Consider the following 24,168-nt stretch of genomic DNA (forward strand, 5'->3'; position numbering starts at 1 on the left):
TGTTGGTACTCTTGGACTCAGCAGAGCCTGAGCAGGAGCTCTTCCAGCCAGCTCTTCACTGCTGCGATAGGAAAATACATCAAAGGAGTCACACAGGACATTCTGTGGTGACATCCACTGGATGGCAAGTGATTAGATTCTTTGAAAATTTAGATTATATCATTCAGATATCTTGAGGTAAAAAATAAAAGTTGTACTGAATCTTGTCAAGTAGCTTAAAAATCAGCAGTTCTGATCTTCAAGGTGAGAAAACATTTTGCTTTTTCAATATGATAATCATTCATTCCTATGAATAGAAGCTGAATGAAAAAAGAGTCCACTTTGACCTGTCTGGAATAGCTACTAAGAAACCTGGATCTAAGTGAGTGAGGAGCAGCCTAAATTAAAACAGATAGGAATATGACCTCATCCTTATTATGCATATAAGTATTACATATATCAAAATATGTAACAGTTTTCTTATATAGCATAAACACTGTATTTTTTGTAAACTGCTGGAAAGGTTAGCCTTAGCCTTGAGTAATTCTGTGAGGATGGTAAAAAGGTAATTGGAAGGTAGTCTTTAGGCATACATTTTTGGTTTAATATTATTTGTGTTTTTAAGCACAAAACCTTGAAGTTGCTTTGAGGTTTGGCACCTTGGAAGTTATTCCACTGGAGACAATTAATACACTATGCTTCCAACTGTATATAGTATTACTGAATCAGATAGCACAGTCTGTAGTGAAGATGTCCCAACATTTTTCACTTCTAAACAGCTCTTAGAGTTAGTTTGTCAAATGAGTTTTGAGCAGAAAAATTTCTTATTAGTTGCTTTTTCTCAGCTTTATTATTTTCTTGTTTTTTTTCTCAATTTACAGATATAATAATGTAGCTTTTATGAGGAAAGGGGAAGACAAAAAGTGTGCCATGTTGCCCATATTGAAAATGTTCTGGGTTTTTACATTAAAATTTTTACTCCATCCAGTTATTGAGGTAAAAATATTAAATTTGACAAGCTTTATGCTAGAGAATTATTCATGCTGCTCCTCTTTAAATCTATTCACGTTTGAAAAATTTCATTATGCAAGTGTTCAGAAAATACTAGCTAGATATTTAGCTGAAAATTCTGGAAAGTCTGTCTGCTATGGACTCACTCAAGGCTGCAGTAACTTAATTCTTCCTGTGATTACAGCCAAGCTCCACAAAAATGTGTGCCTCTCAGGGATCTTTCTGTTGACAAGGTACAGAGGAGAAAACAAATTAATTTGAATGCAGTGTAGACAAAAGTGAAATTTAGGAGTTAGTGGCTATGTATGTGCAGAAAGAAATGGAAGGAGTGTGATGAGCAAGAGGGTGGGACAATGAATTGCCAAGTGTATATGCAGGAGACTGGGACTGGGAGCTCGTGTGGAAGATGAGGTTTAGGGGATGACAAACAACCACGGTGCACAAAGGAAGAGAAATGAGGTTAGCTGAACAAAGGGCCAGGACAAATATGTGAAGAGAATTAGATGAAGCTTCCAAGGCAAGAGGTCAAAAATTAACACCAGTTCTACCAGGTATTAAATAGTACAGGAGGGCTAACCTGTGGTTTGAAAGTTGGTCAATGGTTAAGTTGAACTAATTGGGTAGCTGAGAAGACAGCATTGTAAAAGGCATAAAGAATAAGATTCAAACAAAACAAAACAGCATTTAAAAGCTGCAATGCAAGGTTAAATGTAAACTTTTAACACATAAGAAATGTGGGCATTGACACTGCTTTTGAAACTTTAATTTGAACCCTTGGGCACAAGCATAATGATACACTCTTATGGCATGATGATAGACTATTTCTTGTACAGAAACCCAGCCTTACTCAGGGAACCCCATTATAAGAAATCTCCTCTGGGTTTCCACAAGGTTATATATTGAAGGTTACAAAGCTCCTGCTTCATTGACTCTGGCAGTCAGAAGGTGTGAAATGCATTAAGCAGTGGATTGCTAGAAGGAAAGCCACCTGCATGGAGATGCTGAAAATTAGGTTCTTTCTTTGCCTCTGACAGTTTTCATATAATACTAAACAAGTAATTTCCAGATGGTCACTAATTGTTCATTTTCAGAGAGCCACCCAAATATCTGAGAACTAGCTTCAAATACTGTGGGCTAGTTGTACCTGAATTCTACTGGAACAATGCTTCAGACATGATGGATTGAGAAGGTGTGTCCTTGGCACATTGGACATTGGGTATTACAGAATACTTTGAGTTTAAGTTTTAGCTTTCCCAGTCCATGGCAGTTAATGCTTCTCATCTCAAACTGTTCTTCAGGTCCAGATAATTCTCCAAATAGAGAAATGTAATTTAATTTGTGTATTCCAAAATATTTCAAGTTGAATATTTCAACAAACAACTCTCTTATTTATGCAAAACTACATGGATTTGTTTGCTTCAACTTACACATCTAGTTCAGTCCTACAGGGCTTTTGGCACTTTTTTGATTAGCTTGTGATTCATCTCAAAGGGTCAACTGTGCTCTTGAATTAAATACATAAAGAGAAAATAATAAACAGTTTTCGAATGAGAAAATCACTGTATCTTGGATTTACTGAATAAAAAACTATGTGGTTAAGCTCTGTAACTAAAATAGAACCTCCACTTTTGGACAGAAACCAGAATACAGTCTGGAGTTACAGGAGAATATCATGTAGACAAATTAATTTCAACAGAACAATAGTTTGAAGCATTGTATTAATTTTATTTTCAAGCTCAAGAAACACAGATTGTGATTCTTTCATACCCAAGCAGAGTTCATTAAATGACAGATAATGTAGGAAGATACAGAGCCAAAAACGTAGGTTAGAAAAGGAATATTTTTTGTAGTAGCATGGGAGGATGAAACTCAGAAGAGCCTTTTATATCTTTTAGTGACTCAGGTATTGCACACTCAGATGAGTGCCTAACAGCACAACAAGTTTGCAGTGCAAATTCTCAGGCTAGAGGGCTGAAGGCAAAGAGTTGCATGAGGGAACTGGTAAGTGTGCCCAGATCAGCTGAAATCAAACTCAGGGCACCCTTAATCCTGAAGTGATGTTTACAGCTCATGATGCTGCAATTAGAAAAAGCAAATGCACACACACACACACAAAAAAAAAAAAGGCAAAACAGAAAAGAAATTCACTAAGTGCATCAGAACTGCAAATAGCACAGAAGAATTTAAATATAATACTCACTCAGAGTACTAAATGGTAGAAACTTAACTTAGAACCTGTAATTTGCTAAAATCTGTCTAATTTTTTTCCTTTTTCTTTTTTTTCCCATTGTGAACATATGCAATGTGGCACCTTGCATTAACAGGTCTCATATCACCTTTCTCTGACCCAAACATCCAAAAAACTTCATACTACAGGAAATATTATTCTCCCGCATAAATGTAGACTGATGGCAGATACACAGGAAATCTAAGGCCTCCTAAATTCCACAGAGAAAGTTTAAGCAAGAAATAAGAAAACTCCTGAGACCCTGCTCTGTTTCTTAATACAAATGTTTGCATAAAAGAGACAATCCTTCCCTTTCTAAAAAGGTCACTCAAAAATAAGGATTTTTTTTTAATTTTAAAAGTGTATGAGAATGTATGCTTACAACCTCAAAAAAAAATTCCTTTTTCATCAGAAAAGTTAACAATCTGTTACAGAAAAATGACTTCAGCCTTCTAGGCTGTGAGAATGCCACTGCATTTGAATTACAGATCTGAAATACTGCAGGAGTTTACTCCAAGCAATTTTCCTTTGAGTAAGACAATGTCTTGTACCAAAAACAAGTTAATGAAATTAAAAAAAAAATCTGAGACACTAAATAGATCTTTAAACATTCATTTAATTTTATTTAAAAGAGCCCCTTCAAACCATAAAAGGGATGATTTAATGCAAGAACTGGATCCCCTTACCTTCTACATGAAAGAAAAGCCTATGAAGGAGCTAAATTTTCAAGAGTAGTTCATTTGCAAGGGAAAAACTCATATCTGTATATTCAGGTCAATGGTCTGACATTTTGGCTAAAAACTCTGAAAACATTGGTTTTGGCATCGCAATAAGGTGACGTTGCATGTTCCAGCAGGTATGATCTTTTGTTTTCACAGCCCACAGCCAGAATGAGCCATTAGACCCTGTAGCTTTAGCTCCTGTAGGACACAATTATGTTTAAGCCAGACCTGTTACTGCTTTATGTTCAAAATTAAGCTATTAAGTTAGATGAACAAGGTTGCAGTGCCCAAAAGAGTAAGAGATTTGTTGGTCACAGTCAGAAAACTGGACATGGAAGGTAACACTTGTGCCCAAGGCTGTGGCAAGATCTGAGAGCCCAATAGGTGATGTGATCTCATAGGATCAACCACACTTTACACAGCAGAGGAAGAAAAAATCCTCTGTGTGTTTGGCAAATTTAATGTGGTGGTTACTCTTTTCCACCTCCAAGTCTGGTAAAATCTGCATATATAAGGGGACACATTAGGGAGGACAAGAAAAGTGGAGATCCTGCACAATGCCTCAAAGCATGAATTGGTTCTGCCTGAGGTCCCATCTCCCAGTGTGGCTGATCTCTGGTACTTAAAGGGCTATTAAGAAATTTGGGATAGCTTGCTTGCACATTGCTAATTGCTCACGAGGCAGAAAAATGCCGTGCTGATTCTTTCTGGCTAATAACTAATGGCCCTGTGCAAGGGATCCCATTGCAATGATTGCTTTACTGCACAGTTGAAGTTTAACAGGCACACAGAGGGCAATGCCTACCTTATCCCTGAGGCCTCTGGAGGGTGGCAATAAACATCACTTCACTGGACACAGACCTGGCAAAACCAGAGGGAACTGCACACCTATTCAGTCAGCCCAGTGGACCTACTACACTTTTTCTCACGAACTGGATTAAAGCAAATCTTTTTAGTATGAATTTTGCTTGAGGATCTGACTTTCCTAAACCCTCTGCATATTTTTTAAAACTGCCGATTTGCCACACCAATAGAAATTAAAATAGAACGCAAATTTTATTTTTGATATTGTGACACAAGTAAGCTACACTAGCATTTAAAAGATATCCCAAGTCAGAATTGCCAGCCTATTTCCTTAAGAAAATGAGAGTACCACTGCTGATCCTTTGTTCTTAAGAACCATTAAATCTCAAATAACCTAATCCACAAAAGAACCTGTGAAAACAGATTTCAAATAAAAACTTATCAAGGAGGGATATCAACATCATTTAATGACACTGCAAGAACATAATACTTAAATATACATTTATATATACACATCTGAATTTTAGGAAAGTAAAATAGCCAAGCAAGATAGCATTTGTCTAACTCCTGCTTTTAAAAGGGATCTCTGTCTCTGACAGGTGTTGTCAGACCAATGAACAATAGAGAAGTACACTAACAGACACAAGGCCTATGCCAATTGTCTCTAATGAAAGATCACAGAATATTTATTTCTTTGCATTATGATAGCAACAGTGAAGTTTCACTGGTGTGAAATGGATATAAACAAGATCTTGAGTATGTTAATGTGTTAATGAGTTCTTATAAGTGACCACAAATAGCACTTGTGTATGGAAATGTGCAGCAGCTGCTTAGAAAAGCCATCCACTACTGCAACATTATGAGGGAAAAGGAAAGGATAATATCATAAGAGGTTCTGCCCCTAGCTGAGGCTCTGTGTGAGGCGATGGATGCAAAACTCTCCAAATCAGAGATTTGTGGCACATGAAGGATTGGGCACTGTAAAATGTGAGCATTCACACGGGTCCTGTACAGCTGGGCACATATGAAAAGGGATTTTGGTTTTCAAGTCTCTTTTGTCTCTGTTGGCATGTGCCACTCACTATCTCTTGAGTCCCATGGAACATACCTGGTACCTAAAACTGAATGATGGGCCTGAACTCTGGCATTTTTCCTGTGTGATGTGAAGTTAAAAGCTTTAGTACAACAGACTTAATTTAAACAAGCAAACAGAAGCAAATATGATATTTACTTACTGTAGGCGATTTCAGTACCTAAGGTTAAAGAGCCATCTATTTCTCTGGTGTAATTCCACTGGTTTCAACGGAATCAGGGCAGGATAAATTTGATGCAATACGTTCACCTGGTCACCTAGCACACAGCAGAGACGTTCCCTTTGTGTGGAAAGCTGCACACAATCAGTTTGCCATCTAGTGGCAACTATTTTGAGCACAGACAGCAATTTAAACCGGTATGTGATTATTTTAAATAGCGGGATGTGTTAAATCAAATGACGTGAATGAAAACACACATTTTCAGGTAAAAGCTATTTTGAAGCCTCAAAGGGTAACTGTATGTATACCCAGAATTGTACATTCAGACAGGAAAAATATCCTGACTCAAGTTGTCCAACAAAAGCATTTCCAATTGTGCTAATACTTTCTGTACAGTGTGACTGGATATATAGATCACCTGTAGCATCTTCCATAAAAGAAGATGGAACAACATACTGATGATTAGACACCTTCTAATTCACCCATCTCCTGCTCCTGTCAATATCTCTCTGGGATTAAAAAAATGCTGCTCCTGAAAATGTTCACAGTCAAACTGGCCCTACCTGAGTAGTCTCACTGTTGGAGCTGCAGCTGCTTATGTGGGAAAAGCAATGACATGGCCAAGTCAGACTGTTTGTATTAAAGTTATGAGTTACTAATAGAAAGACTAGTCACAGCTAGAGATCAAATGCCATACCTCCAAACCCAAAGCAGCTACCAGAGTCTGCTCAGGAAATGCAAAAAAGATGTACTTTTTGGTGGTGGGTGGTCTGGTAGTACTCATGCATTTATGTGAGTGGGTTTCTTTTCCCTACTTTTAATGTTAATTCAGTTGTTCTTAAAAGTGACTGGACATTTATCTGCTTGTAGTACTTAAATCACCTTTGCTGCTATACTCTTCCTTGACTATTAATACCATATGTATTGGGACATAGGAAATGTACCTGACATAGAAAAATGCTATTATCCTTTTATAATTGCTTCAGACTCAAAGTGACAAAGACTTCTGCCCTTCTTTCTGCAAAAGAATTTCCATAAATTTAATAAGAAACTTTAAAAAAACATTAAAACCAGTGTCATAATACAATGTTCCTAGATTTTAAGATGGTAAAAAGATACAAGTCCTGCATGTCTGAGTTCTGTTGAGAGCCTCTTCCATAATGATGGAGATTTAATACTTAAGAGCCAGCTGATGTCAGTCCATCTAGAAGGCATGCCAATAGCTAGCAGTACCTAGCCTCAGTGAGTGACAGGAACCAAAGAGTGACAAAAGGTCAGCTATGAACACAGGTCCTCCAATTTTAGAGTATCCTGAATTGGCAGGGGAATCCCCAAAAGGCTGGAAACTTGAGTAACATAGTGTAAAAAGTTGGATTCAGGGAAGATTTTAGGCTGCTGAAATTCATATTAGGATGTCATTAGCTATTATCAAGCAGAAAACTATTTAATAATGAATTCTGTTAAACTGGAGTTGTACTAAAGAGCTGTTGACGTGCATTTTGGAGATGTCATAAATACAATTTTGTTTGTTTGTTTTCTGACAAATATCAGCTGTATTTAATGTCAGAGGAGCACTGAAATTGAGTAAAAATTCTTTAGATGACAACATTTATCATGCTTTAGAGCTTAATGATATGTCTGCTTACACTAGTCGTCAAAAATATAAATATACATGGATGTTTCATTGGGTTACTGTATGCATCTGTATTCAACCTCCTCTTCAGTGATCACAGACAAATGCTCAATTCATTGAAAATAGACTTTAGTCCCATTTGCCAATCTAGCTGTGATAAAGTGACTCGCATTCTGTTCTGGGCCATGGATCATGGTCACAAGAGTTAATTAAAGTCCTAATGGCAGGGTCAACAGGGTCAAGTGAATGAGTTTGTCTATATGTAATTAGGGCTGAACAGACGATAATGAAATGCAACAGGTGTAACCTAACATCAGAGAGCAGAAGCTGTCTGATGTATTAAAGTGCTTGACCTGAAGATTCAAAATTGCTTTTGGAGTAAAAGGTTGGAAAAAGTACCTTTTTACTTGTAAATGGAGGAAATTTCTCTCTAGAATGAGACAATGCCCCAGCACCATCTCTACTCTCATTTTCAAACCTGCTAAACTCAAGCAAGTGAGTAATGCAGTTGTCTCAACAGCACACATTTTTATTTTCTAGGCAAATGCAGTGTAAATATGACTGCAGAAAAATCATGATAAATGAGAAAATTTTGCAGGTGGAAATTCACCCTAGACATTCTTTATTCCACATCAGATCAGTTTTAGAATTCCTCTATTTTCTCATATTAGAAGGATGAGTTCAAACTAAAGATGGCAAATAACAAAAATCACAAATTTGTGGCATTTTCAATGTAATAGGAAAATACATCATTTATCCTGACTCCTCTATACACATTTCTCTTTCTCAAAAGCTTGCTCCTTCTAAAACTATCACTTTCCCCAGGTACTGATAAACAGAAGAAGCATACTTCACGAACAGGACAAAATGCATGCAGAACAATTTACTCCATAATCCTAAGAACCCAGGGCAAAAGCACTGAGGCAGGTGTATTTGAACTCCATCTTCAGAGAGCAAAGAGAAACGTGTGAATATGTAGGTGTCCCAATAGTCTTTCCTCAGCAATTCCCCAGCTGTAAATTAACAGGTTTATGATAGCTATTGGCAGTGCAAATTTCTTTCTGCTACCTCGCCCATGCTGGAATCAGCCCTTCAATCAGAAGGTACACTTCTGCAAATGAAAAAAGGAGTTCAGTTTCCATGCCAAATCAATTCCAGTATGTCTCCTAGGAGCACCAAAAAGAGATCATTTGTTAGTGCCACATATTGCTATGCTGGGGACACCTTCCTACAACAAACGAAAATGAGACAGGTCATGTTATAGAGGCTCTACAGTCACATCTACCCCAGTAAATTAAAACAGTGACATCTATGACAGTTACATCCACCACAGTAAATTAAATCAGTGACTGGGAACATTCCTGGGCATAGAAATGGGATGGCACATTGAATTAAATAGTAACAGGAAATGTTCTTGTCCCTGCTGGCTAGCGCAGCCGGGGAGGATGGCCCGGGCCCTGGTCATGCTTCCCACATGGTTTGTGGGCAGCCGCTCTGTCTGCTGGAGTGAGGACACACCACCCATGCCATGCCTCATGGCCCAGGAGCATCCATGGCACTGGTGTGTTTCCAGTATACACAGAGTGGGTGGCTACTTGCTGAGATTTTTGTAAAGTACACAATTCATAGTTGAATCAGCCATACAGCTGATAGTCCCATTAACTGCTCAACCATTCCAAAATCACCTGCAATATCCTGTCAGCTAGATTTTGGCTTTTTTTAATGGTGGAGAACCAGGCTTGGCAGCTGCTAGATGATGTGGTAAAAGCCTGTTGGCATACCCATGAGAGAGAGCAGTGAGAGACAGTGTCAGAGAGGAAGCTCAAACAGAAACATGGTGGGCTAATCCCAGGCCCATCAAGGAGAACCACTGATCCATCTCTGCAAGACAGGGGACTTCTGACATTCAATGGCAGGTGGAAACACAAATTACAGCTGTGAGGAGCAAACACCTTCCAGGTTTTTGTCAGGAGAACTTCAGCCCCTTTGCCCAGGTATGAAACCCATCAAGATGAGTCACTTGGAGTTTCTCTCTGAATCACCTTTCAGGTTAAAGGGATGGGACACAGTGTGGGATGCAGGGGAAGAGTGTTTTATGAGTTTGCCCAGTATTTGTAATGAGGTGTTTAAGGGTGGAACCAAAGGCTGGAAAAAGAGGGATTTAGGTGATTGGTGAAGGAACAAGTGTGGCAAAGTGTGTTTGAGTGTGAGAGTCTGGGCCCGAAACTGGAGTGGGGCTGCAGTCACAGGGGTGAGTATGTCCTGGTCTCAGCAACTGGACAAACTGGAATCAAGATGCCAGCTACTGGGCAGACAGTGTGCTGATCCAGCTTCTGGAGCCAGGTCACAGCTATCTTTCAGTGTGTATAAATATGTATAAATCTTCTCACTGATGAGCTCCCAACCTACTCAGACCACAACAGGAGCAGAATGAGACCACGGGTGTTGTCTGTGTGCATGTCTGTGAGCTCTGTGGTATCCATGTATACATGTACATATATGCATATATGTGATGTGTATGCATATATAGGTATGCTCTGTGTGTGTGCTTACACACAGCCTGGCTACTCTTTGATCTTAGGAGCATGGAGGTGCAGCAGCCTTTCCTATCTCCAAGTGTTTGATCCCACATGATGCATTTTCCTCTAACCATAGCAGCAATTTCACAGCTCCTCAGTTTTTGTGGGCTTAGTCCTAAAGGGATTTTTCAGTGCTTCACTGTACTTATCAAAAATTCCCACTAACACTAGTGGAAATGCCAGAATATCTTCAAAATATAGGCTTCTCAGCAGGCTTAGCTTCTTAGCAGAAAGGCCAAATATTGATTTTTTTTTTTTTTTTTTTAATACAGACAATTAAACTTTCTTCTTAGACATACAGTGGGGCCAGAGTGGAAAGTTTACATTGCTGCAATTGTGTTATAGCTTCTCTCTGGATAAACAGAAGACTTCATTTTCAGTTCTATCAATCCCACACCATTCACAAACAATAAAATTAATTTCTAGTTTGAATAAATAAAGCCTATTAAATTGGTTTCTTTGCCAATACTTTCAAGCTTTATATTGAACTTGTTCACAAAGCCAACAGTGTCAGTTAGCAAAACAAAAGATGTTTACTATTTTTGCTATTAATTAAGTCAACTCCTTAGATACAAGTAGCTCATTGGGGTTAATTATTTCTAAAAAGAATCCAATTCATTTTCAGTTTGCTAGTCAGAAGGAATTATACCAGTTTTTGAGTTTAATTCTTTTGGTGCTATGAACATTTTAGAATTTGTAAGCTTTAACACGGAAATTCAAGGAGACAACTTTTCCTAAAATTCACATCTTATTTAATCAATTATATTCTAAGTTCTTTTAGATAATATTACCAGGAATAGGGGCATTGTTAAAAGCAATTCAACAAAATTTGAAAGTAAAAATAGAACATACAAAGAACATTCCTGCTTCCACCCAATTCTCAGATTCCTCACCCCTTAAAATGGATCCATCTGCAACAGAGGTTGAAGAAGGAAAGAAGCTAATTGCATTAATCCTCATGGTGGTAGAGTTTAGACCTCACATGGTTCTGTCTCCTCCCATGTGGGAGTCGAGCCGTCATACTGAGGCTGGACAATGCGTATGTGGCCAGTGCCAGTCTGTAGGGGCTGTCCTTCATAGGACACAGCTAAGCTGTATTTAGCCATGACACGTTCCAAGTGAAGAAATCTTAGTTCCCTTCACTGCATTGACAGATTCTGCCAATCACTTCCAGACACAAAAGTAGTGGCCACCATTTGTTTTTCCAAGCTCTTCTAGCCTCACACACAATGTAAGTGTAGTTCTTCCCTATCAGCAGATGGAGACAGAGTACACATGTTTTGATGCCATCCTCCAATAAACTAAAAATTTCTCACCACACAATCCAGTCTGCAACCATTTAGTTGAGCTCTCTATTTTTTTAAAGATTTCAGGATAATAAATCTAAATTAAACTAATCTAAAACTGGGAATTTATTAATTTCTCTGATTCAAAAACTTTTTTCAAGTTTTGGAATTACCTAAGAAATGTGATTCCTGGTCTAGCATTACTTTTAAGGCCCAGAGCTGAAGTGCAATCATCTTAACAGTAACAAATTACCTGTTCTTTTCCATGAGATATTCCTGTAATATTGCTGTATGATACCATTCTTCAAATTGTTGTTAATTTTTCTTTTTTGCAATAATATTTGACAGTATCACAAATTGTGGGTGTAAATGGTAACATCCTTTAAAAAGCCAAAACCCAGAAAACCAGCCCTAAATAATAAGCTTAGGCAGCAAACTTAGCTGTAAGCTTTACAAAATTTTCCTCACAGTTTATTATTACATTTAACTTTTTGTTTTGGTACAGGAAGCAGATAGGAACTAGGTACTGCCTTGGTACTTTTAGGTCCCATTATCATATTCTTAAGAAGAATTACTGCCTTATAGAAGTATCTTTAATTTTACTTTCAGAAGGTGTTCTCCATTCTGTGATTTTCTACTGCTATGTTTTTTTGGATGTATCTTGGATATTGTCCATTACATATCACTACAAAGAGAGTACAAGTGTAGAGCCAATGTCAAAAAATAGTTTTTACTAACAATTGTCAAGCATGTGAGGGTCAGGTATTGATATCCTATCCAAAGAACTGTTTCCTCTGGGTTTTCACAAAGCAAACTAGCACCAACTCCAGGGGCTCCAAAGTAATGGAGTACTATTTTTCCTCACAGTCCTAATAAAATTCTATAGTGTAATGACTAAAAAAAAAAGTATGTGTTAAAAAAGTAGGGCTTTTTGAAACCAGATTAGACAATTTATTTTAACTTCCATTAAAACTTCTCTTTTGTCTCTCTCTGCTGAATAGGAGTCGCCATTTTTTCCTGCAGCTGATCCAGTAAATTTTAAGAAAATAAAAAATACAAAAAGTCATTATTCCATTATCTCAGCATGTAGCTAACAGCATCATCTTTATAGTTAACATTCACTATTCAGTGACTTAGTCAGTATTTTGGGTCACACACATTTTCTGCCACTTCCAAGTTTGATTTACTCCTGTTCCCTGGGCTACCACAATTTAACTGTTTATGATCTTGAAGCAAGGGTGCAACAGAAATGTTATCTGTTCTCTCAGAGTATTTAAAGTTTTCAACTGTGCAAGAGGAATGGGAAGAACCTCTTAGTCTGCCCAACAAATCCATGCCGACAGCTTCAATTACATTTCAGTCAAACTTGTTGATTTTGTTTCTATCATCAATCTTTGGTTAAATCCATCCTTTGTGAAGAAGTCAGTGAATGTAAACCCTTGTTATGTTTAATAGTTAGCTGAGATTAATGCAATCCACTACTTTTTCAAATATCTTGCTAATTATAGCTACTGAAAAAGTTTCTGCAGATTAATTTTATATCATGGCTGTTTTCAGCTGATTCTTTGGGGTAGATAGTGTGCTCTTTGAATGAATAATTTTGTTCCTTTCCAAATATTTTTTAATTATTAAAGCAAATATTTCTTCATTTATTTGCTACCTCTGACTATTGCAACTGTTCAAGCAACTTAGTTTAGGGTTTTTTATTTTGTTTCAGTATGTTCCTTTGTTATCACTTCAGCCCCCAAAATAGGACTTTACTGATGTACAGATTTTCATGCTAGCATTTTTGCACAGAAAGGAATTTCACACAATACTACCAGCAATTTCCCTGGCAGTATTCACAATCTGGAGCTATCAAATCTATGAGTGAAAGCTCTTGTTTGCCGAATGCAGACTGCATTTTAGAGCAGATAACATTTATTTTGTATGACTAAAAAGGCATAAAAAACCCTAATGAAATTTGCACATATTATGTTAGTGTCAGCAGAAAAAGAAGAAGTTCATTCTTGGTTTAGTTTCAGAAGCATCTTCTTTTTCCAAATAATACAGCATACTGAATCATAATGTGCCTGTAAAAAGTCAAATTTGAATCCATTAAGGAGTTGCTCACCAGAAGTTGGATGTGCTCTAAAGCACACAAAATTTCATTCTACTGAAGGAACAAAATACGGTTCAGGAAAAAAAAGAGTCATAACACAAGTCTGGAATTTCTTAACTTAATTATACCTAATTTAATGTGAATTATACTTGATGTATTAAAGTGATAGTCAGAAGAAAAATGTTAGCAAAGAACATTGTGAAGAATGTACCAGTCCACATCTATAGTCAATAGAATTAATGCTAGAAAATGTAAAAGATAATTAAAAGTAGGAAGTTATAATAACCCCAAGGAACTGTGATCATATGAATGCTGAAAAAAAGCAATTAAAAGGTGGAAAAGAATAATAATATTGTGTCTAAATAGCCAAGTTTTGTTTTAGATGTGCTTTGGCTGACTGTAGCTCCAAAAGTACTCACATTGCATGAGCAAGCAGGATTTTCTCTTTGCTCTTTAGCAGCTTACATTTAGCTCACAGATGTCTTCTGTCTCAATTCAGTTTAATCCAATCAACTCACCTCACCCCACCCTGTCCTATACTTACCCGTTAGAATGTTTTTTGGGGTGAAAACCAGCTGCTTCTTCCTGCTAAAGTTGGCATATGGAATATAACAAGAGCACTTCCTTTCACTCATCATGTGTCCATGGCTCTCAAGGTCAAAACTGCTGAAACCAAGGTAAAGGGAATTGAGTTTATTTAGTGTTGTATATGTCACCAGATAGTATTAGAGATTTAGACAACTGCTGTGGGGCTGGAATGAGCTGTTGCTTTCATTTTTACAGACCGTTCTTCAATGTCCTCTTCCTAAAAAAACCCCAATATTAAAAAGATACTTTATCCTATAGTGCTGGCAGCAAGTACCACAAAGTACATCTTATAAAAAGAATTTCAAAATATGTGATGTTGTTCCACTTATGAGATAAAATTCTTGAAGTGTCATAAAATTTTACATTTGATGTCAGCAGTGTTTTCCTAAGATTCTTCTTTTAAGTTGTTTTGACATATAATGAATAATCCTGTAGATTTTAACTTGTGAGTGTTTTGCTTTGAAATACCAGAAGATCTAGAAAGGGAAAAATAGATTGAAAATAAAAAGTATTCTCAGATTAAAAAAAAATTCTATGTTTAAATTTCTGTGGCAAGGTCAAATAAAAAAAAATAGGTAGAATGTGATAAAACTGGAAAATTTTCAGTGTTTTTATTTTCATGTTGTGTGCATTTCCTTGGCTTACTCAAGTAAGGTAAGCATACTATGGCTAATGCCTTACTACATCCCTAAGACAGGGACTAGGAATATTCTGGGTACAAAGAGAAAAATACTGTGCCTTTGAGGCCAAACAAAGTTGGTGGCTGACTTCAAGGCTGGGAATTCACCTACTGTAATTACAGGTCAATAGGTCATCGTCTCACAGCCCTCCTTCAGCTCTGGGATGTTCCCTTCAGTCCCCTCTCCCCACTTTTACTACTGTACCAATCTCCAACTAGGGCAGATAAGGCTTCACAGAGGCAGTGGCAAGAGGAGGGATGATGGATAAAAGAGAATCACAGGAAAAGTGCAGCTACCCAGAGCAATGAAACGAAAAAGATTCCCACCAAAAATGTGCCAGACATTAAACTTCCAATGCTTGAAGTTTTGCTCAGGGGAGTAGGAGGCAGCATGGCTGCCAAACTTACATGTGGCACTGTAGTTGATTTCCATTACCATAGTCATGGTGTGCACTGAGGAAAGGAAGGGATCAAATGGGTTATTTGGCCAATTTTCATTTAGAATAAGAATACAGACAGTGCAGAGGAGCTGTATTTAGCCCACAAACCAATTTGGCTGAAGAGATTAATAGTTGTCAGTTTTTGCTTGGCTTTGTTTTGATGTAGCAAAAAAAAAAAAAAAAAAAAAAAGAAAATATTAAGACTGTCCTGGACTTTTTGTTATTGAAAAAGCAGTCTCTACAGGCATGATGGATTTATCTCCTGTTGCATTAGAAACTAAAGCTCTTTGGTCCCTCTTCTTGTGGGAGATAGATGCAGTATTCAATACTGAACTCTTTACAACATTTAGCAATATAAAAATAGGTGGTCTGATATATTCACAGTGTTCCCACTTCTGTCAATGTTGGATGCTTCTGTAAATACATTACCTACCACACAACCCCTCAAAGAACTAAGGCCAGAAATGAATGTTAGTGTTGAAGTTTCATCCTCAGAAGCATCTACTACTGCTTAGTAAGATCTCTTATTTCCAGAGGGAGTTTGTTCACTTTACAAGTCAAGATGTCCTTCCTGCATCTTTTGAATTTGTCTAGCTAGAACTTGTAGCTGTTTATTTCTTGTGTCTTTTCTGATAAAGACCCCTTAAGTACTTGGCATTTTCTGTGAAGGTACTTATCCATCATAATCAAATCATCCCTTGGAGCTAAACAGATTGACCTCTTTAGGGCTCTAGCCCTAATGGAGAAAAACCCCAAACATTTCTAGCTACAGCTCCCTTTTGAGTCTCTTCTCTGTACCTTCTTAATTTCTTAAAAGCCATCAAGAAATGTCCTCCTCCTTTTAGGAACACTTGTAAATTGTATATATAGTAGGTATATAGGAATATATGATAGGAGAAAAACCATGCATTACAGCCACACATTAGGAGCTGAAAAGTACCGAAGAGCTTTTAGCACATTTATGTAATCAGCAACAGCAAAAATTCTGCCTAAATATTTTATTTTGCATACCTTTTTCACATTATATTTGATAGAAATCTAGAATTATTTTCTGAGAATGCCTGATGTTAACCTGGCTTTAGGTTTTACTGCTTTATGCCCTTTTGCAGGTTGTTCTGGTGAACCTGTTGATATGCATAATAGTTTTCTACACTGTGTACTACGTGGTCCTCTCTGTGTGCTTTGCAGTATTCAGGTAAGATTTTCCTGTCTTCAGTCTGATATGCTGGCATACTGGAACCCATGGATGGAGATATGCCTGTTTAAAGGAAGCACGCAGACTGAGGAACATAATTTTTCAAATTCAGTTAAATTGTTGTACCTGAACTTCTTTCAAATTGGCAAGTGGAGACTCAAAACTAATATAAAATGTTGGTTCTAATATTCGTCCTTGCAGTTAGACCAGGTAAATTAATGAACATAAGAGAAATGATGACATGAAAAAATGACAGGAAAATAAAGATTTTATAGTCAAAGAAAAAGAGAAATTATATCCCCCCAGGAAGTTATTGATTATCATGCATAACACCAAATATCTTAAATAGAAGTGAGCAAGGGCAAACCTAAAACTCAGAATGGGACTTAGCTTGCAAGAGTATTCCATTTAAAATACTATTTAAAAACACTCATAATATGTCATGAAATCTAAACTCTAAATATTAAATACTAGAACTCTCTGTTTGAATTTATTAATTTTGTTTTCACAGGATTAAAATGTTGGATGGTTTGGCACCTTTTGATTTTAAAACAAATCCCTCATGGATTAACCCATATTATTTAGGTAACTGAAGTTTCTTTATCTTTTTTTTCCCCTCACTCAAGAAACTGTATTGCATATGGATGTAAACTTGTCTTCCAATTGATAGTATTTTAAAGCTGTTTTAGTAATGATTTCTGTATTTTAACTACACTGCAATTAAACGTTTATGCATCTTGCCAGTGCTTCTCATTTCTGTACTGCTATTTAAAATTCAAGTGATTTTTAGGCCTTTTGTTGAGTTCGTCTTCTGATCTTGCATCATCAGAAGAAAATGTCCTGCTTTGCCAGGATGCTTCATTTTCATTGCAGAACAATTACCATTCTCCATCAAGTTCCTTTACAAAGTCGTTTAATTTAATTTTCTTACTGCAGCAAATTTCTTATGAATCACTGGATTCAGATCAGAGAAATGGGTCACATTCAACTAATGGCAATTTTGCTTTGGTAATGCTTGAATACAGTGGGCATTAAAATATCAGAATTTGATTGTAGCTCAATCCCTAAAAATATCTTTATATATCCCAATACAAATTTCTGCAATTTTTCTGAAGCTCTCAAAATATATTCTTTTTCCTAAACAGCAATTCCTAAGAAATTACATGCATACATAAAATTTTACCAGATTTTTAATGTATTTTACAAAGGCAAACCTCATAATCTGTCAGTAAAATACATAAAGCTCAACAGTAAATTGGTACTAAGCTTAAAAGAGTAATAAAAATGCATGGATGTTTGGACAGTGTTAATACTGATTTCAGATGAAGAAAGAACATTTATGTTATGCCAGTAGAAAAAAAAATTAAAGCATATTCCATTAGAATTATTTTTCAAGGCCAAATGTAATTACTGTATCTCAACATGATTTTTTTCCCCAAATTTTATCAGTTTGATGCAACATGTTTATATGTGAAAGACAGCAGCTATTTCATACCACCAATTAGTATTGCATCCTTCTTTCAGTCCATCCATGAAAATGCATAACTATCTCAGGTATTTTATCTTCTTATTGCTATTGTTTGGAATATGAGAAGTCTTTCAAAAACCGTGTTTGGTGAAAATATCCTATCTTCCTTTACAGTTCTTGTGATATCCCTGGAAATAACTTTCTTCCTTTGTGGTCTGCTGTTTGCTCTGGTTGTGGAAGAATGGGTTTGGGACTATGCTGTAACAGTTACTATTATTCATATCATCATAACTTCAGTCGGTAAGTAGGTTTACTGCTAAATAGTATCACATAATATCACAAGTTGAAGGACAAATCCACTAGGATTCGTACAATGTATTATTGGACTAACTTAATTTCCCCTAAAGCTAAATACATATGTATCTGTATTTTCCATCCATTTGACTCATGCCTCTAAATTCTCCCATTTTAAACTTAATTCTGGATCTGCCGCAGAATTTTAAACCATTATAATCTTATGAAAAAGTCAGAGGTTTAGTTCATATTCTAACAATTCATATCAAACAGATCCAGGCTAGATATAATTTCTGCATCTGGGAGATGTGGGTTTTTTTCAAAACAAGACATTAATAGTTGTTCATGTCTGGATATTTTAGGAACTACTCATTAACACTTTAGCTCAACTTCAGAGTAAAAACTGAGTTTTTCTTCAGCAAAGTCAGTGCAAAGGTTTTAAGTCAGATCATTTGAACTAAATCTCAATGAGGAAAATGAAGCATTTTACCACAGAAACGCATTTCCCCCATGAAACTCTACCCCTTAAAGGAAAGAAAAAGAAAAGAATTAGCTGCTGTAAATGAGACCCATCATGTCTTTTTGCCAACACTTAGTAATCTCCTCCCTCTTCTCATGCTGTTTAGCAGAATGTTTCTATGGCTAATTAGGAAATATATTTTAACTCCATCCTTGCCAGATCCTGTGTAGGGTCAGACAAGATTCTTTTCTCTTAAAACAATGAGGTTAATATATTTATTCTTGAATGCAGAAAAAGGAAAATATTTTTGACAAATTAGGACACCCTCCTGACTGCATAGAGATTAATCTTTCATTTTCCATTGCTTTGCCCATTTGTCTTTTAGCACATTATACAGGTGGGAGATTCCCCAGTTCCCTAACAAATTAAGCCAGAGACCAACAGAGACTTTATCTTAAAAAATTAATCATAATTTCTCATCTACTAAATTTGGTTTTCTGGGTTTTAAACTACTGTTATTCCTCATTAATAATTTTAGCATTTAAATCCAGGAATTTATAAAAGCTACCAAACTGCCCACCCCCGCCCCCCCCGGTTTGTACATAATTTTTACTGGGAGTTAGCTTCTGTCATTATATTGGATTATGTGTCTTGATGTGCCAACAGCCCCAGATTGATCATTGCTTCCTTCAGATAGCCAACCAAACCTGTGCTGGCTGACCCTGAGCTCTCAGCATATGCAGTGTGCTTCCCAACCCCCTTTAATGCCCCTGTCAGCTTTCTTTGGGGGGAAATATGGGGTCAGAGAGTGGCCCTGCAGTTATCCCACAGTGGGGATATGGATCAGCTTGGGTGTGACCAGGGCAGGTGCTGGTCAGGACCTAAAGCATTTGTCATTTCAATATCTGTAAAAAATATAATCTATGAAACATAACTAAGCAGACCTTTGATACCACAGTGCACTGCTTACTTGTCCCCATTCTTACTGTTTCAAAATTTACATTTGTACTTTTCTTCTTCTTGCAGTTATGTCTGAATTTCCCCTGATGTTACACTGGTGGCTGGCATTAGGTATAATTTCATTCTTTAAAGTTTATGGTGCTAAAATCTGCATAGAAAATTAGTGTTTATAATATGAATTGTTGCCTCACTAATTTCAGAATTGTCAACATTTAAAGAAGAAGTGAAGGCATTTTGTTAATAATTCTTTTAATGACCCAGGTAAACAATGATGTACTAGGATTTGCCACATCTTAGAAAAATCCTCTCTTTTAAGGCCAGAATATGCCCATTTAACACTAGTCTTGCAAACAAACAGCAGACACATGATTTGAAATAAGTCATGATTAAGTCCTGACTAATCTCAATTAGTCAGGACTTAATCATGACTTATTTAACCTGTAATAAGTTGAAATGTATCTCAATTCAGGTGTTAGAAAGACAGTTGTCCAAAGTTGTAGCCTTTCTTGATACCCTTTAAAATCAATGAAGAAACACAGGTGCCTTCAGAGGAAAGATTTATAAACATTATGTACAAGTACTTATGAAGAAAGATGAGATGAATTCAGTCATCACATTTCCTCAAAGTGAATGGCAAAACTACATTTCTGAATGCTTAATTTTCTGTAAAATTAGAAGCATAGATTTTTACATGAAAAGTTGATTATCTTGAAAAACAGTAGTTAAGAAAAAGGACTGGCTTCTGTTCCTTTCTTATATTATGGATAACATGGATCAACTGTTGCAATAAATTCCTAAGTGATGGGGAGAGATAAATAAATTCCCTGTCCTACAACAGATTTTGCAATAGCAGTTGTGGAGGCTGATATCTTTATAAGTAGTTAAAGCCTTGGGTAAAATGTTTAAGTTGGAGGGCTGTCTTTTTTTAAATTGAAGATGAAATTAATGTCAGTTTAAAGTTTTATCATAAAGTTTGTATTCCACTACAAAAATTAATACAAAACAACCATATCTTTTCTTTCAGGATCTGGAGTAATTTCAATGATTTGTGGAGGACAGATTTTGGCATATTACTTGTTCAAAGACAACTTCATTTACCCAATTCTAGATGACTTCTGAAAAGGAGTATTAGAACTTGCCTTTACATCTATGTGAATTCTATTGTTTCATTAATCAATGTAATTGAAATGAAGTCAGCAATTGTCTAATTGTCAGGTTAATATTTAGCTTACCAGACCTCTTGTATCTTATGTTTTTGACAATTTCATCACTTTCAGCTTTGTATGTACATTTTTTATTAATCAAGTAATTAGAAACACTGTCTCTTTTTTAAAAACCAAGAAGCCATAAGGAGGATTAGAGGAATGGTGCAACATTCCTGCAAAATCCTACAAGTAGAAGGAAAACATTTATTTGAATGTAATGCTTTCAGGGTTTCTGTTATCTGCTGTATTTTACGAAATGCTGACTCTAACTTAGGCTGCTGTCTGACCTCTCACAAGCACCGAAAAACTTTAAAGTCACCTTATCTGGCATAAATCAGGGTAGGTTTAAAGCAGCCTTTACTGATAAACTCCTGGCAAGAAGAACGGTTGGACAGCACATATCTCTGCACCTCATTCCACCTCAAAGCTCTCACTTAGAAGCTGCCCAAGCCAACGGGAGGCAGAGGTACAATCCCTAATGTTGGGTTCACCGTTTTTGCTTCCAGGGGTGCTACAGGCAAATGTTTTCTACAAAAGCTTCAGGCTATTCTCACTTCCACTAATGACCCATTTACGGTCTGGCTGTGCTGAAAGGGGAAAAGGCAAATGCAACTGACACACTTTTCTACATATCCTTCTTTCTTCCCCAGCTTCCAGTGGCCAAAGTGGGAGTTTATGGCCAGTGGTAACTAAAAACAACAAACAAACTGTAGGTGTGGCCTCAATTTACTCTTTATGTCTTTAATCATAATAAAGTTGTAACAGAAAAATTGTGAGAAGGCAACTTAGTCTTAAATATGAAATCCAGTGATTGGATTTCAACTGCAGTTTGTTCAGAAGAGGAAAACTATATTGCTGTTTGCGAAGGAGTGCTAAATGTTGCATTTGCCTTAATCTCACTCAACAGATAATACCTCTGAAGAATCAGTCCCCTGTTGATCTAATCAAATATCTTAAAATTTATTGCAAGTTTTGACATTTTCAATTAAGTTTCGGTACTGAAAGTACATGTACAGTGGGAAGCACCATTCAGAAGATTCCCAAAAGAAGGAGTTTGTTTCTCATGAATGATACATATGTAAGTCATTTTAGAGAGAAACCCAATATGTAAATCCATAGCACTGAACAGATGTAGACTTTACAAGTTTTTCAGCATGATATGCTGCATACTGAAGTCAGAAGGGATAATTCTGCAGAGTGAATAAACTGACTTGCAAATCTTCAGAAACATGACTGTGCAGATAACTGATACTATAGTTTGGAAAATGTTTGGGCTCTTCTGGGTTTGTTTAATTTCAGAGTTAGAGAAATTGAAGGGAAGGAAGTAATGTTTACCATAAATTTGTGCCCCTGTTCTCTTCCTCACAGAGTTTCTGTGTGTAGGTAGTGTGCCATGTGGCAGAACATGAGTGGATTAGATATAAAGTTAATCCATGGGTGAAACATGTTTCTGTTTTTAACCTGACAGGATTTTCCTCTATGTGTGTCAGCCCAGCTGAAGCTTTTAGTTGCTCTGCTGCCCAGTCTTAACATTTTTGACTTTTATTTTCTATTTCAAATTTTAAATCACCAGCAAGAAATACCTTCTGACTAATATGAAGAGTGCTTTAGTCCCAGTATTTCTTCAAAGCACATACAACTAAGCCAGTGTTAGAAAATCAATCACAGCAGGACCTCTGTCAAGGATTAAAAGCATTAGACCAGCTACTAAAGGGTCGTTAGGTTTTTGCATTACTTTCAGATATGGAATTGTGAGACAATTTCAACATTATTTATTTCATCTTTTCCATCACTTCTATGTTGCGTCCAATGATAAATATTACACCGAATGTGAAAGTGTAGGCAAAATTTATATTGTGCAAATAAATATTAACATATGAGCAACATGAGCTGTATCTGTGTGGCCATTACCTGGTTAGAAGCCTTCAGATATAATATCTAATACTGTGTGATTCCTAACTGAGGTACCAAAAGAGTACTTTTGAATATGACAAACCTATCTGTTTCTGGAACAAAAATAAAGTATCCCACTTGAGAAATTTGCATGTGACTAATTGATAACAGTCAAGGTGGTCAAGGTGGCAGAGAAGAGTTGCTGGAAGAGACAAAGGGCACTGTATATGCTTCTGTATATGCTCCTTTGGAAGAGACAAAGGGCACTGTATATACTTCCTAACAGACCTGCTGAAGAGAGCAAAAGAGACCTGCAGAAAGCAGAAGGAAAAGGGAGAAAACAACAACAGGGACATGTGTTTGGGGAAAAAGGCAGGTGAAAGCAAGAAATGAGAAGACAGAAACAGACAAGATTGACGAAAGAAGAATAAAATCTGCAGGCTGAACTTTTAGCACTAGAGTCTCATGACATGAGACTCGTAATCCGCTCGTAAGCAGCAGTCTGTTTCTCTGAAATGATTCTAGAACAGGTGGTCTCCACATCCATAGTTACAAGCATAATCTGTGATGTTATGCTTGTGGCTCCTGCCTCAGAATTTTCAGAATTCTTTGCTGCCTGACTCAGCCAGTTACAGGAATATTGTCTAATGTAGTTGTTGTGGGTTTAGTGTTATTTAACCCCTTGTGACACAGTCTAGCAGTCACAAGTTTGCACATACCCAGGTATCAGTGGGGGTGTAATCAATCTAGAAAACATTACAAGCAGAAGTCTTCATCCACTTCCAGGCAGAGTCTGCGGGGAAGAAGATTAGAAGTTGCAAACAGAAATCAGTGGAACAATACACAAATAGCATACCTTAATAATACCATACTTAGAGTCATTTTAAGATTTCTTTTCAGAGGCAAGAGACTTCTTTTCATCATGTCCAACCACCTACTGAGACAGATTATAGTTCTTCTTGGTTCAGCCCTCTCTCTAAAGAGGGCATTCATCCCTGCTCCAAATGGTGAAGTATCTTTCTTGTAACAAAGAATGTGAGTGAAGTGTGGGGGGGAGGTGGGGGGTAGATGAGACTCTAAACATGAATCCTTAGCCTAATGCTTAGGAAAGTGGCTAATGCCAAAAAAAACCCACAAACATTGCTCTGGGACCAACAAACTAACTCAATCACATAAAACCCAAACAAATATCAAAATACAGAGTACAGGAAACATTATGATTTCTTGGTTGGCATTTTTGCAAAAATACAGGTTAAATACTTATAATTTCCTAGTGTAGTAAAGAATTGGTTATTACAAACTTAGCCTGTCATTTTTCCAGCTCTGTAAATTGCTTGATCAACATTTCCTTCTCTTTTGTATGCAAACTTTAAAAAGTGAGCAAAACAAAA

The 24,168-nt window shown here is 36.7% G+C and overlaps 1 protein-coding gene across 1 annotated transcript; it reads left to right on the plus strand.

Annotated features, from left to right (window-relative positions):
• Positions 1 to 14,168: 14,168 nt before the first annotated feature.
• On the plus strand, positions 14,169 to 20,798 carry TMEM244 (transmembrane protein 244). Its single transcript, XM_066545761.1, has 6 exons — positions 14,169 to 14,272; positions 16,412 to 16,497; positions 17,009 to 17,082; positions 18,140 to 18,265; positions 19,746 to 19,790; positions 20,704 to 20,798. Exons 1-6 carry the CDS (start codon positions 14,240 to 14,242, stop codon positions 20,796 to 20,798), a joined length of 459 nt encoding a protein of 152 aa, XP_066401858.1. The 5' UTR covers positions 14,169 to 14,239.
• Positions 20,799 to 24,168: the final 3,370 nt, after the last annotated feature.

Source organism: Molothrus aeneus, chromosome 3 (genome assembly GCF_037042795.1).
Source record: "Molothrus aeneus isolate 106 chromosome 3, BPBGC_Maene_1.0, whole genome shotgun sequence".
Taxonomy (NCBI): domain Eukaryota; kingdom Metazoa; phylum Chordata; class Aves; order Passeriformes; family Icteridae; genus Molothrus; species Molothrus aeneus.